The sequence below is a fragment of the Dermacentor albipictus genome, chromosome 9, assembly GCF_038994185.2.
Source record: "Dermacentor albipictus isolate Rhodes 1998 colony chromosome 9, USDA_Dalb.pri_finalv2, whole genome shotgun sequence".
NCBI lineage: Eukaryota > Metazoa > Arthropoda > Arachnida > Ixodida > Ixodidae > Dermacentor > Dermacentor albipictus.
In genome coordinates, this window is record NC_091829.1 from 62368591 (window position 1) to 62384374 (window position 15784).

Consider the following 15784-nt stretch of genomic DNA (forward strand, 5'->3'; position numbering starts at 1 on the left):
AGCATACGCCATAGATGGTGCAGGTGAAAGTCTGCGCGCTCAAGAGAGAGCTATCATATCACTCGACATTTTCATTCGAATGCATTGTTGCTTCTTATTGCTTCGTTTTCCAACTCAAGGTCGTCGGTTCGAGCGCCCTAATTTAGGCTGCCTTAATTACCGATGCCGTAATAACATTCACCCTAATTAACACGAGATGTCCTGGGTTCGACTCCTGTCAAAAGTGGTGAGTTCGAGTGCCCTAATTAACTCTGCAAATATTAACTGTGCCTTCTTTGGCATGATTAGCGGTGTCGATGTGGCAGCGATGTGGAAGAAGACGACGAAATAGCGAGCAGTCGCACGAGCACTGCGATATTCTGTGCAATGAAAAGCCGACCTCGACACAGATCTAACGCTATCCGCATTAAATATGTCCGATGACGGGTGGACTGCACAGCATGAGGGTAGCTGAAGCGCGACGTACTACTGCAGTTGTTCACAAATGGTAAAGGGTACCGCAATAAATTGTGACTTTCCACTTCTCGATCGCTGTAGTGTAACGTCACGCAAGTTTGCTTTTTAAAAAATTATTCGGAGCCTTGTAATCTCAATTTCAGTGGCAAATGAAACCGTAAAACAAAACATTGGCCAAACTATTCCGAGCAGGAAAAAGGTCAATTTGCCCAGCAGTTTGCTTTCTCTTTAATTTACATTGGTCGCCCTTAGGCAACAGGCCATACAACAAGCGGTCGTCTTAAACCAAACTGTAGCTTTTCCTCCACCGGGCTTATGTTTAGGTTACCGTACTTTAATGTCTCTGATATCTTTGTAGCAAGTTGATTACCACTGACACACATGCGTACAATTTACCGCTGCCGCACAGCACACGAAACAACCGACGTATGCATAATCTATTGCATCATACACCGCGTGCGCTAATAAGTTAAATACGTTCATTTTTAAACGCACTGTCGATGAAATATGCCGACAAGGTATGTTCTTGCTTCTTTAATCTCATTTTCAAATATACATTTCAACACTTATTTCAATCTGCGTTACTGCAACATAGATAACCCTTATATTTATTTGTTTTGCTTTGGTGGAACATACTTGCTCTTCTTCATTTAATATTGAACATTTCTAGCTATTACTTTTACCTTTTATGTGCGATAAATTTGTATATGAACAATAGGAACTGTAGGGGCTATTTTATGTGGTAACATATTTGAAAATGTGCCCTTGAGAGGCAGCCCGCCATCCCGTAGAAAATTTTGTGTGTGCGCCGCTGGCGCTGTTTTGGAATTAGGTTTGTGTGCTCGAATTTATTCTGCTACATTTGCTGACGCGACTCAGCCAAATATGTGCAGTGATTCAAGCCACATGATGTTACCTTGTCTTTCTTTACTCTACTGGAAAACACGGAGAAGGCGGGAGTAGACAAGTCTACTTGTCGAAACGTAGGCTGCTGCTTTCACCTTGTTCTCATTTAGCTCAATAACTCTACTGGTTTATCTGGTATCTATATCGCAATATGTACTTAAGTAAAAGGAGGCATATAAAGCACATAAAATAAATCGATAACATTAAGCTAATATTTACCATTTTCATAAAGACTACAGAAATTTTACCTGAAGAAATATATAAATCAACATTTAGGCAGAATTCTTCTCACGATCAATGTCGACCTTTATGCGACAAAAAGCACAGGTTACTTGTCCAGGGTAGAACAACATATACAAACCTAAACTCTTTAGTTATCTTACAAAGAATTGCACCGAGTATTAGTATACTTCCTGGCACCTTATTTGAGCGCAGCTCTAGACGTGTTTCCATTTCGCGATATATTGGCTGGTGCGGACAGTCTCTCGTGCGGCATGTTGCAAACGGAGCCAAGTGAGGCGCGACTGCCTCGCTGAGTGGGAGATCGCGAGAGGCAGCGCGTGGGTGACGCGGTGGCGCGATTCACCGAGCCGCCGTATTCATCACTTTAGTGTCGCAATCTCATTGTCGTCATGACGTCGTCGTGTTACCACCCCCGTCGTAGCGTCGACGTCATTTTTCGTTATTCGGCGGCAGTTACGCTGTGTCATTGTGCCGGGATTAGGCCGTCGTTGTCATGCCATCGTTGTCATTGCGTCATCGTCCAACAGACGCTATCATGCATTCGTTGTCATACGGTATAGTCATCGTGCCGCCTTGGCTGTGCGGTCGTCGTCATTATCGCTGTTTCATGTGGCTGCCTTACAGTCGTCGTCAGGTCATCCTTAATATACAAACATTCACGACTTAAAAATGCGCCTGTCATTGCCGTCATGCCGTTACCATTGTACGGCTTTATCATTATATCAATATCATCCCTCAAATTTTAAATTACGTTTTCAGGTGGTACGGGCCAAAAGCACGATCTAATTATGAGGTACGCCGTAGTGGGGGACTCCGCAAATTTTGACCACCTTGGTTTCTTTAACGTCCACGTAAATTGAAGTGCACAGGTGTGTTTTCATTTCGCCCCCATCGAAATGCGGCCGTCGTGGCCGCGATTTATCCAGCGACCTCGTAACGACATTCATTCTTATTCCATCATCATTGCGTTAGCGTCATGCAGTCACCATGCATCCAGGCTCATAGGTTGCCTTGGTAAGCGAAAGTCATAGCAAAGCGGTACAATACTTGAGCGTGTGGCATATAGTCGAATCATCAAAAGTGTAAGAATTATCCCTGCACTCTGAAATGAACGTCACTTAAGCAACATGGCCCGTCACTGCATTGCTCGATTGCTTTAGACACCCGTCGTGGTTGCTCAGCGGCTGTAGCGTTGGGCTGCTTACCACATTCGCCGGATCGAATTCAGGCCTCTGCGGTTGCATTTAGATGAGGCTGAAATGCGAAAACACCCGTTTACTGGGATTTAGGTGCCCGTTAAAGAACCCCAGGAGGTAGAAATTTCTGCAGCCGGCCACTATGACGTGCCTCAAGATAAGGGAGTGGTTTTGTCACGTAAAACCCCATAATTGAATTTTGTCTTTAGACGGATCCTTTTCTCTTTACTATCTTCGTAAACGAATATGCCGTAGTACGTACGCATTTTACAAAGCTGCAAGAGTGCTGAGCACGACAAGCATGTTAGCACCACCTCCACCATACCGCATGCTTAAAATGGCTGTGGCTTAGGTAAGGTTAAGCCCAGGATGCGAAGCATACTAGCCTTTATTTTAGTTGTTGAACCACTGTTTAGCCTGGTGAACTGCTGTTGCTTGGCTATATTTGGTTCGGCTAGACGAAGAAACAACTCATGCATTACTTCTTCGCCTTCAAGAGTGGAACGCGACAGCGTTCCCGTCGACCCGCCAAGGGGTGTAAGACAATGGGCTACAGGGCAGCGACTACGCGCCCCGCATTGGACGCGGTGAGCGTCGAGCAAAGCAGCGTTCGGCGCGGCAACGAAATGTGCGCCTGAGCAAGAGACGCACGCCTTAGAAACAGCGCGTTTCTAAGGCAACACCGCATTCACTAGAGGCGCTTTTGTACCGCTTTGAAGCGTTGTACTCGTGGCTCAGTGGTAGCGTCTCCGTCCCACACTCCGGAGACCCTGGTTCGATTCCCACCCAGCCCGTCTTGCAAGAGTTGAGCCAAAGCCACTTCTCCTCTGTCGTGACGTCACGGTGTCACGTGATTTCATGGTCACCGCCGCGCCTGAGGAGCTGGGTTGAGCCCTCGTAATATGCTTCGCATAAAAAAACGGTTCATATTGTGCGCGTTTCATATATCAGCGCTCACCTCCGTAGCAAAAGTGTCACAGTGGAGGCATAGATGCACCCTGGGCAGCATTACGCACCATCTGTGATTTGCTTTGTGCAAAGAGAGAGAGAGAGAGAACTTTGTGCAAGGAAATTTTTCCAAACGTGCGCTCACCTAGCGATGTCATCCGGAATGGCCGATGCTTCCTCCGTGCCAGCGTGGCTTGTACTGGGCTGTGCGTGATTGCAGCTGCTGCTGGACGCCATAGGTGGGGAACTGGTGATTCCGCTTTCTGTGACATGTGTATGGCCTGAGAGAGTAACAGGTGTTAGCTTGTCCCTGTTCAAGGGTCATTCAACGAGCGTCATTTAGTGCTGAAAAAAAGGAACAACAGATTTAGTTGAGCTTTAGTGATAGGGAAACCTGACTTCAGTGCTTCCGTATGCGGTGCTCTTTTTAGAAATATGCCTTCAATACACGACGAAAGAGACGTGCCTGACGGAATTTATGCACTGTTGAATTTCCCCCAAGATATGTTCTGTAGTTAGCACACCAGAATAGAACACAACATTGCTCCATGCTGAAGACGAGATTACGCATTTTTAACGCGATAGCTCTACGCGCATCGTGTCGCAGATAATCCGGTGTCGGCGTTAGGGGCAGGCGTTGACCGTGTTGTGAGCAAAAAATCATTCCGAATCATGCATACCGAACCACGCAGGCCTTCCATGTAGCGCGAATGTGTTACTGAAATAAATGAATTCAAGTAAAATGCGTCAGAAACATAGTAAAGCACGACTTAACATAACTACAGACATGATAGTATCAGATTGCGATTTGAATATGCGAGAAAGTATCCTTTATGCGCTAACTCAAACACAAACCCGTTTTCCAGTGTTTCTACCACTCATAGAGCGGCGTGCCCACTTCTGTGCAGAAGCATCCAGATGGCGCTCGCCACCGAGAATCCGCGGCCCACGTATTAAGCGACGTTTCTACCAGAAAGCTCGCTTCGTGCATAGCGTTTGCCGCCAGCGTTTCCGGGTAAACAATACTCTTACACAAGCTGCAGTTACCGGGAAGCGCCAGAAGCAGGCAGGTATCTTTGAATGGTATCGCATTGCACTCTTAAACTCGAAGCTGAAGCGTCCTGCAAATTTTGTTGTGCCTGTAATCGGAGTGATATCTTGGCTCTACATTTCCAGCAATCAGCATATTTCAGGCTTTACTAAGGTGCCGATGAGAAATGTGCATAATTCCGTAAGCTAGGTTTTCCACAAAGTGAACTTTCCTTAACAATAAAGGCCGCGTTCTCGGTATAGGAAAGCTGCTTAGTAAAGCAGAAAACTAAAGTTGAGCTCGGGGTATTCTGTCTAAATAAATGAGAAATATGCGGTAAGAATTGCTCTAAATTTGCTGAGGTCTGTTGCACTTAGAAGAAAGTTGAAATGGAGTGACTGGAGCAAACGAAGTTTTGTGTTGGCTGTGAATGTTTTTTATAAAACTTTTTCACTCTGGACAAATTTCTGAAAAATGAACAATACCAAAATTTCAAATCTAATGGAGCAATAAAAAGGATAACACAGTTTTGAAAACATAATAATATATATTTAAGGTAGTCCAAACGATATAATATGGGGCGCTCTGAAATATACTATATTGTGGGTAGGACTTCTTGAAAAATCTGGTTAACATTTAAAATTTTTCTAAGATGGTAATTCATGAACCAATATTGCCCGCCTCAGGTGCTCTAGCACATGCCGTATTACGGAGCTGTGATATCCATTTTTTTTGTGGGAGGCAGAGCTACAAATTTGCAAACTATGTCCTTGTAAGTTGTGTTGTCCAACTATGGCTATCGCGCTATATGGTTTTCACGCACCAACTTTCATATCAGCTATCGTGTTAATTCGCGTTGGGGCTGTTCATACGGACACCGACACGCTGACGCTCGTAAAGTCTGTCCTCTTCTGCAGTATATGCACCGCTGTCGTGGCCTATGTAAATGTTCTTTCCGTTGTGGGATGGTAAGCGTCTTCGCAAGCGGCATCGATGGCCGAAGGTCATGCCGTACGTACCCGTAACGTCCTCGGAATAGCTGAGGCTCTTGAACGCGTTCCACAAGTCTTCGAAGAAGTCGTCAGAAGTCCTAGAATTGGACATATGTATTAGTATCGCACTCATTGCTTCCAGGTAACGCGGGAAATATCTGATTAAACTTTTGTAAAAGCACAATTTGGAACAAGCAAAATGCTATTTTAATAAAGAACGTGATACGTGCAATGTTTTATTATACCCAAATTCTCACTTGCTGCATGGCCGTAGTGGAATCGACCGTAGTGGAAACGCCTCCTTGACTTTTACATACATACAAGTCAAGTTGTGTTTACCTTAGTGTAGAACTTGAGCTTTTGTTCACTTACGGCGTTTCTGATTAGTGCTTTTTAGTTGAGTATATGTGTTCAGTTTTCTAACTGTCGTGGCGTCGACTCGTGCAGGAGAATCGCAATGATACTTTCCGAATAGGCGCACCGGAAATCTTTTTATCCAATTGTTCTATAAAATAGGGTGAGGCTCAAAAGAAGAGGCTGCGTGAACTTCTTGCACGCTTTGTTTCAAAGCAGAGGTGCAATAAAAAGAGATGCTCCTTCCACGCCGGATTGGATTAACAATCGCCCTGGTGCTATTATAGGATTTTCACGGGAATTTAAATGAACGACGAATCATGGATTCGTGCCATTAGGAATATATCGTAAAAATAATTAAAATCTCGAGCAACGTGGCTTCCACAGAATAATAGTGAACGGACAGTTGCCCCTTAGGGAAGACTCATTTTGAACACTTGAGAAGAGAAGGACTCATCAGTTCAAGTTAAGCATATGGGACGAAAATGTGTTGTTGCGAGCTTGCTTCATGTATACCATGTATGACGCGCTCCTGCGAAGACTGCCTTTGAGGACCACATCTTGGCTGTCCAGCGCGCCCACGATCCAGCCAGCAGACTAGATTTGTCAGTCCTGTCGTGGGATTAGCCGGGTGTGCGTTTTTTCGCGTTTTCCTGGACGCAATAAAAGTTTATTCGCTCCCTCACTCACTCAGGTATGACACGTGCAGCTGGCTTTACGAAACGTTTATTTGAGTTACAGGGGCATGAACAAGGCGCAATTGCGGACATAGGCCTCGGAAAAGAAACGTAAATGAAGGGACGGGCATCTGCAGTTGTACACCGCAAATCATTCTAATTTGCGACTTATTCACCATGGCAGCAAAAAAGTGCCGGCATTGCGGAACGAGGTCGCACGCTGGCCGTGTCCATGCCCGAGTTTGTTTAGGCTCCGACGCTAGCTGCCGGCGCGGTAAGTCAGGTGAAGCAATGGGCACTGACGGGCCGTGTGGCGATGGCTGTTTCTAAAGATACATCGGACGTACCTGCTCCCCGGGTCCACGTGAAGGACGTTTATTTAGCTGAAATGGTACCATTAGAAAAATACGCCTTTGAAGGGCCGCGGCGAGCAGCATTCGAAAATCCTGACACGAACCAAATGATGCTTCATCGCTGGATTTTCTATAACAGGCACGTAGACCCATGCGTGTTCTTGCATTTCACCATCCGCGATGATAGCCCGTTGCTCCAGAAAAATCAGGGGTGACCTCGAACTCGGCAGGGATACGCCGTAGCCACTGGGGTATGCGATGCGGTGACCAAACACGAGTGACAAACATGTTCTTCGATAGAATCATTTGCTCCCCGCAGTGACATTACTTTGGACCTTAACGATAAACAGCCGCAGCTGTGCTTTCCGTGAAAATATTTTCGCATAACCATGCATCGACGAGCAACAAAAATAGCTAAGAATGTCGCCCACGTACTACGCATTCTGAAGTTGTCTGTCAACGGCCTGCTTTGAAGTAAGAACAAATCTATAGCTATCAATGCCTGTGCTCCGGGTCATACATGCGGCGAACAATATTCCTCGGGAATTGTTACAAGCGGCAAGACTCACGTAGTGCAACAGTCGGAAGTGCATGAAGGTCCCTCGAAGAATTCCTGGCTTGTTCTCGGAGTTGCTTCGTCGCCGAAGGTAAACGCAGGAGGCGTGTTTTCGTTGTTTCTTTCTTCAGCCATGGCTGTTTCGGCGCCTGCGGTGCACTAGCGTCTGTTTCGGGACAGAAGCAAGCGGAATCCTAGCGCATGCACAGTCAGTGCCGATGAGGAAAGGGAACAAATGAAACGTTTGGCACTTTGGAAACTAGAAGGCAGCCATAGAGCTCATGTGAAAGAAAGAAACGATACAGTGGCGCCACTACCTCGACATTAAAATACTCATATTTTAACGGTAGAACAGGCGTTCTAATAACTCGGGCTGTCTTTCCACCAAATGATCATAACCGTGTAGCCCCCTGTCCTAGTTAAAAACCGTTGACATGGAATGTCTTTTTTAAGGGGAAAGCCTTTTATTTATTATGGGTCAAAAATTTGACAGTCCGGCATTATGGCATCGAAATTCAAGCGCATGCGCCAGTATTTCTTTATCAATAATAAAGGAAAGGGTTTGATCACATTTCTTCGCGTTGAACGGACACCCTTGTAAATAAGCAATGTTGCCACAAAACCATGTACGTGTGGTTTCCCGGTTTTGTTTGTCTTGCGAGCAACGTACACGCACGTGTCTTATGACATTTTGAGGAGTATCATTACGTCTGCGCGAACTGGAAACGCATCTGTGGTTGACAGTTAGCTCCGTCTGTTTGCCTAATTTGCCTTTCCGTGTCCCTCTCATTCTGTGCTAAAAGAATATACAAACACCCATGCAGCTACCTTCGTCGATTAAAGCGCTTACAAATCATTCAGCTAACCAGCGTACGTCTCCTAATGCTATTCATATACTTGCCACGGCCGTTCTAGCGTGCCTTTAACCACGCAGAAACAATGGCGGTGCGTAGGCGTCCGAAGAAGAGCAAAAGCTAAAAACGACTTAAGAGAAAGCAAGTAATAATAGAAAGTAACAGCGCATTCGAAAGACAGTGTTCAAGTAATTTAATGAATGTCTTGCGAACGCGCAGGCTTTCGCTTTCATCCTCTTTGCCGTATGCTAAATTGACTGTAATCTTTACTTTTTCTTCTTTAAGTGAAGTGCTACGTCTTCCAGGGGTAAATTGGTGCACGTGAAACAATTCGGGAGTATATATAACGTAAACAATTTCATTTCAAGAACTCTATCTCTCAAAGTGGACGCAGTCTGTCCCCAGTCTGCGAGGGGGCGCTACGGTCGAGGGTAGGGCGGTCGTGCGTTCTCGATGTTGGTGTTAACGAGCTCTTGTTCCACCCTCCTTGCGTGGCCAGCGGGTGCGTTTGACATCGTTAACACGCGAACAAGTGGTCACTATTGACAGCTTGAGTGCATTCAGACCGTCGAGTTACTAACGATGGCCTCTAGACTAAGCACCTTTTCTTCGTTTTTTTTTTCAAAATATTGGAAGTTGCTTCCCGCCAGGCTGCAGCAGAGAAGGCTACGTGACTTGTGATTGGTGTTCTATCGCTGCTACTGGACGCCTGACACGAAGATGCACCAAATCTTTGTTCAGGCATTTCATAACATGCGAATGGAGAGCAGATTCCAGGTTCGGTACCCTGCGGCCCATTTGGAGTTTTTTCAAGTGAACGCTTCACTGTCGTAAACCTTTTTATTACACTCGCTACAGGGAGCACTGTTCTTCTAAAAAAATAGATTGCTGTGCTATCTGAATCACCAGACCGAAAAAGTTCTGTTCAATCAATCAATCAATCAATATACATTTTTGACAAAGGAAATACAAGATGGGTATAAGTACAAATTCGGAGGTCCCGAAGTAACAACTGTCGGGGGGACCTCCTAACAAAACATGAAAAGGGGATATTAGGATCGTGGCAAACAGTGAGTCATGTCATATATTATACAGTTTCTACATCGGAAATAAACGATAAGATAGAAAAAAAAAAGCTGTTAACAATATCACAAGTGTATTCACAGAGTTAAAAAGAAGAAAAATAGTTGAAGAAATCTTAAAAATAACATGCAACAATTCAAACGAGGATAAATGGCACGTAAAGCTAACAACGAGGAGAAGTATCAATTAAGGCAAGATTTAGTAACTCGGTAATTGAAAAGTACATTGCGTAATGGTAAAGTGAACAACATCTAATTAATTATAGGTTTGTTAAATTATGCTACGCATCAGATAAAGTGTTCATGAAATGCTCCTTCGTTCTACGCTTGAATGATAATAATGTAGATGTCTCCATGTCAGATGGTATAGAATTCCAAACAGAAATGCCTGAAAATCCGACGGTAAATTTCCCATAGTTCGTTCTTGCTTTTGGAAGCAGAAGATTGAGTTCTGCTGAAAATCTTGTGTTGTTATAATTGATGAGGCTAGAGCGACTAAAACCTGGAATATTAAACTCGGTATTTATAAGACGAAACATAAGTAGCGACAGCTTATGATTGAATACCATGCGTAAAGGTAAAACATTTAGGGAACGGAATATTGGAGCAGAGGGAGATGTATGCGATTGGAATGCAATAATCGTAATGCCTGCTTTTGCAAAACTTCTAACTGATGAAGATGTGTGGTATATGTATTACCCCAAGATGACAGGCAGTATGAGAGATGACTGTGTATATACGCGTAATATAAAGACATGAAAATGGTTTGCTGAAAAAAAGAGCGAGTTTTTATTATGATGTGAATACCAAATGAGATTTTTTGAATAAGTGATTCAATATGGCACTGGAACTTTGGGTTTTCATCTAGTACTACACCAAGAAATTTAGTAGACGTGGATCTTGCAAATACATTATTATTTAGAGACACTACAATAGAGTCAATGTGCAAAGTTTTTGAAGAATGGAATACCATAAATGTTGTCTTAGATGGGCACCAACTTTCATGAAATATGGAATTAAACGACTGCTGCAGACATTCAGAGAATTATCCAGTAACGCGTAACCGTTCTTTGGCTGCAATCTTAGTTCGCTTTTGTTTTCTTAGTTTTCGTAACTTATGCGTGTAACCTACCCACCGACTTTCCGATGTCTAAGAATGCTTGCGCATTAGTAGAGAATTCTCAGAATTTCGGTAGCATTTGGTGTTGCTTATCATGCCTGTTCTGCATAGTTTACATCGTGCTGCATACTGAAACACTCGGATTGGAACCGGTTCATCAAGCCACGTTTCGCAAATAGCCAATACATCTGCTTAGTTGAGAAATGTGTCGTGTTCAATGTCTGTAGAGTGACCACTAAGTGATTGGATGTTGGAGAAAACTAGCGACAACCCACCTTTTTCTTTGGCCTCAGCTACGCACTGTACACTGTCTGAAGTCTCACTTTGTTCAAGCCTTGCATTTCTGAAACGAGAATTCTGTCATCGCGATTCCCTTTGTGTTATGCAATATGTAGACGTCCTTGGCATTTGTGAGATAGAGGCCTTATGAGGTGGTTGCTATTGAAGGGACTACAAGCTCAAGCCTTAAGGGCGTGTATCAGTCTTCAGAAGTATGAATCTACAGCGGCAACGATTTTCATAGTGCGAGATCACCCAATATCGACGTACTTGGCAACCGAAGCTCTCAGGGCGCATATTCGGCATGTTGCCTGACTACCGACTACGTTCTCACCATCTCGCCGCTTCACCTGCAGAAAGTCCCCACACAACTTTCAGTCGTATAATTGTTGCCACTCGTACCTCGTTGCCATCGAACTACATGCCTGCAGGATGGCCATCCTCACCATCACGGTGCATGCAGGAACATGAAATACGACTCACCATCCTAGGAATCACGAAGAAAGATAACATGCCGTCGTTTGCTCTAAAGCAGGCCACATTAGGACTTTTACATGAGGTGCACAGTGGCCGCGAACACGTTTACATCGATGGCTCAGTCACACCTGCAAGTTCAGCTGCCGCCGTGGTGATACCAACGAGGTCCGTCAAAATACAAATAAATACGTCACATGTATCATCAACGAAAGCTGCTGAACCCGTGGCCATGCCTGCGGCTCTTCAATATATTCAGGAGGAACCACCCCATACATCGTCAACCTTCTGCGATTCCAAGGCAGCCCTGAACACTGTACTCTCAGCACTGCGCCATGGATCACATAAGCAGCTCGTCGCAGAGATCAGAGAAGTGCACTACCGCGTGGTTAACGACGGACAGGATATAATATATCAGTGATAGCCTAGTCACTGTGGCATACATGGCAATGATCGAGCAGACGATGCTGCCCGATTTACCCATGACAGCGGCAACTGCATTGCCATTACTCTTTCGGGAGCCGACGCTGCCAAAAAAAAAGCTTTACACACTTGCGCGTGACCTAACATTACCTCAGTGGAATTCATCAGAGTTTAGAAGTACACGCCTTCATACCCTGCACCCTAATGTACAGCTCCCTATTCCGCCCAACCTTCCACGACCTAACTGCACCCTTCTAGTCCATCTGTGGCTTCGAGTCGCATCTTCAAATGCACACTCATTCTTATCGGAATGGCCAACTGCCCTATTTGGGAATTCTACGGGCGCAATGAAACAATCGCGCACCTTCTTTGTGAGTGCCCTCGTTTCAACCCACAAATAGCAGTCCTCTCAGCCACCCTTTCGCATTTCGATGGGGGTGAAATGCGAAAACACCCGTGTACTTAGATTTAGGTGCACGTTAAAGAACCCCAGGTCGTCAAAATTTCCGGAGTCCTCCACTACGGCGTTCCTCATAATCAGAAAGTGGTTTTGGCACGTAAAACCCCATAATTTAATAGCAACCTGGCTTCAGTAACCACGGCTTGGCACGTGTTCTTCATTCGTAGCGCAGGACATGGATAAACACAGAAACCGGACAAACGCATCTCATGTCCGGGAGCGGTAGTATAACTCGAAGCACAGCCCTAGTAGGCATTCTCGCACATCGAAAGACAGAGAAGGGTGAGCCCCTGCAATTGCGGCATTCTTGTTTTTAAACTGAAGCTTTTGAGGCAAACCATCCCGGACTTCGTTGCTGATTGTGGCTGCTGCTGTGTTACCGAAAAGGTGCGTGCTTCACGTCGCTTCGCACGCATGCGCGGTGCAGTTTCCATTACGCCGCGCGTACATGGATGAACCAAGAAAAAAATACAGTAGCCTTTGACCTGTAATTGGAGTCTTATACTACTCCATGTACACACATGTCCTTAGACAATGCCCACATGTGTACTGGATGGGCAAAGTTTTGTTTTACTTTACTAATTTTTTGCCGCTTTGAAATGCTTCCAATAACGATTCGCTGCCACAGAAAAAAGAAATCGTCAGCGAAGATAACCTCTATGGCCCTCGAAGAGTACGCGCGTGCGCGGTGCCAAATGCATCTTAGCAGTGCTGATCGGAGGGCGTGTGCTTTGATTTTCAACATCGTAAATGTAGCCACACAACATAAATCTAAATGAAGCGCCCATACCTGAGACACACAATTTGAAAATAAACGAAAATTTAATTTGCGCTTGTGTACTTCAGAAATGCATTCTTTGTCTCAAAAGGTAAGCTCTACCTGGAAGGGCCCCTCACTTGACAAGAAGGTGAAAGCCGCCATTCAGGCAGTAACAACGAAGATTACTGGAAGGACAACGTTTACTACAGGTGAATTTCCTTGTTATGGCTTTCTTACGATGAATCAACGTGAATATAGAGCACCTAGCTATGCGACCCGAGTAAGCTCGTCCTCTGAGCGAACTCCGAAATCTGTCTCAACAAAGAGGGCATTTACTGAGGCAGTCGCTTGGTTCTTACCACAAAACAGCCGCATTGAAGAATGCTCACTAAATGTGATTGTAGATCCACTTCTTGAGGCCAATGTACAGAATTCCGACGTGTAGTCAACTTCGATGCTCTCTCAGCTTTAGTTGCCGCAACAACTTCTCGGTGATAGGCGTGCACTTACTTTCAAGCTTTCCTTTCTACGGCAGCTGCGTCTGTCAAGCATTAAACTCGTGCCGCTAGATACCCGTTGATAAATGTGGTCCTGTCTACATGGTTCAGAAATCAAGATTTTGCGATTCCGTTCAGGATTGTCCCTGTGGTGATATGGCGAGATTAAAATTGTCTCATAGAATAATGTGGTGACGCAGACACGTGGGAAACGACCATTCCTTGCGCGGCATTTTTGCAATTCACGCAGCAGTACCTCGTGGCTCAGGACGCAAATTGACGGCAGGGTCTCTCGTACCAGAAATAAAAAATTCCGGCAGACACTACCCATATTACTTCCCGCAGCGATAATGGTGACCGCGCTAACGTGGTGCCAGCTGGTGATACGTGCAGCGGGAAATGCACGGTGGTTGTTTATAGGTAAAATATTTCAATTTATTGAAGTAACATCGCTTGCTCGTTTGGGTGACCTATCGTTTATGTTCAGTAATTGATGTTCGTTCCAGTACGGTGAGACGGGTCTCAGGTGTCAGAGCCGCATGATGACTGCAAGCGGCCTTGGACTGCTTACGCTCTGTTCCTCGAACACGGTTGGGGGTGAAGATTTTTGGTGTGAGGCATTTTGCCGAGAAACAGCACTGTAGCATTACGTCAAGTCAAGTACAGCCAGGCCTAACGCCGTTGTGCAAAATCTGCCCATGTGAAAGACTACTTTCAGTCGAGAGCGGATGTCTAGAAGGTATGTTTCAAGCGTTAAGTGATTCCGCGATGTTTCATCGGCACCTCGGGCACTATCTGACGCTTGGCGAAAACGGTCCTACATCTGGCAGGAAAACCGTGATACACTGAATAAGAATAGAAAAGGCAAAGGAAGAAACATTGGCTAGCTTCAGCTGTTTGTTTTCGCAACCCTGTTGCTGCTTTATATCGCACGGATCCGTTAGAAAAATCATCTTGTTTGCGGCCGCATCGTGATTTAAACCCCCTAACTCTCGCATGCGAGTTGGGTGCAGTACGCCCCAATCATTTGGTGTAGCTAAAGAGCTGTAGAGCAGAGAAATTAACAGCTCTCTCCTTTGTGAGAACCTTCTACTGCACTGAACTCACACCACCACCTGACACTCCTCAAAGTGAGACACCTTTTCACATATGTGGCCTGCATTTTCCTGTGAATTTCGATGGGCGTTCATCCTTTGCTTCATAGAAAACGAATTACACATTGTTGGTCATTCTCCGTGTATGTGTGAAGCACAACCGCCATCTTCAGCACCTGACAGCAGCACCGTGTCGCGGAGCTACCGGGATATAAGTCTGGGCTAGTCCAAGTTAGGTCCACCGCTAGGAACGGATATGTTGACTTCGCATTTACAAGCGTAATTCGGCCTAAATATCTAGGGGAAAATACTTTCTGATTCGCCCTCGTATAATCGTTGGGTCGCCTTTGCTTTTTTCGTTCGGTGTATTCACTAGTTGCGCCACGACTGCCAATATCTCCCGGGAAAGCCTTAGCACTACTCCTGAAAGAAACAATATTAACATAAGTTCGTGTCTGCGGTTTTTTCTGCGGTTCTGCGGTTTCTGCGGTTCGTGTCTGCGGTTTTCGAACACCTTCTGACGCATGCAGGCGCGTCATGCAATGAGAAGGGCATCCGGTGAAACGCGCCCACAGCAAGAAGACATACGAACTACGCGTGTCAATAGTATAACTAAAAGCTATCTTGCTCACAGGGACAAGTTTGTCACATGAGGCTAAAAATTCTACAGCTGTAATAGAGTGGAGTGCAAGGGAGAAGAGACGGCTTCAGAATGAATGAGAAACTGCACGTTAAATGTGACAGAGGTTCCACGTTAATACAACAACAGCTAAAATATTCGTTTTGGTAGAACAAATATTGTGAAGCTACATATGATTTCAGTCGAATTCAGTTTCAGTTTTCTCATCGGCATGATAAAGAAGAAAAACCTTCGCTGTGATTACAAGAGCCAAAGAGTGAACCAAAGCATTACGTGCATTGAAGAATTTGTAAGGGACATAAATGTCCGCATGTTTATGTCTACATATTGTCATAAAAGTGGTCTTTGGGAGGCAGCAAGGCCTAGGGACGTCAATTTTTGGTAGACATT

At 45.1% G+C, this 15784-nt stretch overlaps 2 protein-coding genes across 3 annotated transcripts in view; both read right to left on the reverse strand.

Annotated features, from left to right (window-relative positions):
• LOC139050020 (zinc finger protein 135-like) overlaps positions 1 to 15784 on the reverse strand; it is an 82743-nt gene that overhangs the window by 62454 nt on the left and 4505 nt on the right. The gene's annotated exons all lie outside the window — the stretch shown is intronic.
• Positions 1 to 15784, reverse strand: part of LOC139050032 (uncharacterized) — a 30476-nt gene that overhangs the window by 2782 nt on the left and 11910 nt on the right. Inside the window, exons 4-7 of one of the 2 annotated variants that reach the window (XM_070526168.1) lie at positions 7725 to 7905; positions 5799 to 5869; positions 3895 to 4030; positions 3760 to 3830 (exon numbers count right to left, since the gene is read on the reverse strand). In XM_070526168.1, the coding sequence (XP_070382269.1) occupies positions 3760 to 3830; positions 3895 to 4030; positions 5799 to 5869; positions 7725 to 7905 (459 nt within the window). The remainder of the gene's footprint in view (positions 1 to 3759; positions 3831 to 3894; positions 4031 to 5798; positions 5870 to 7724; positions 7906 to 15784) is intronic. The other variant, XM_070526169.1, reaches the window with a different exon arrangement.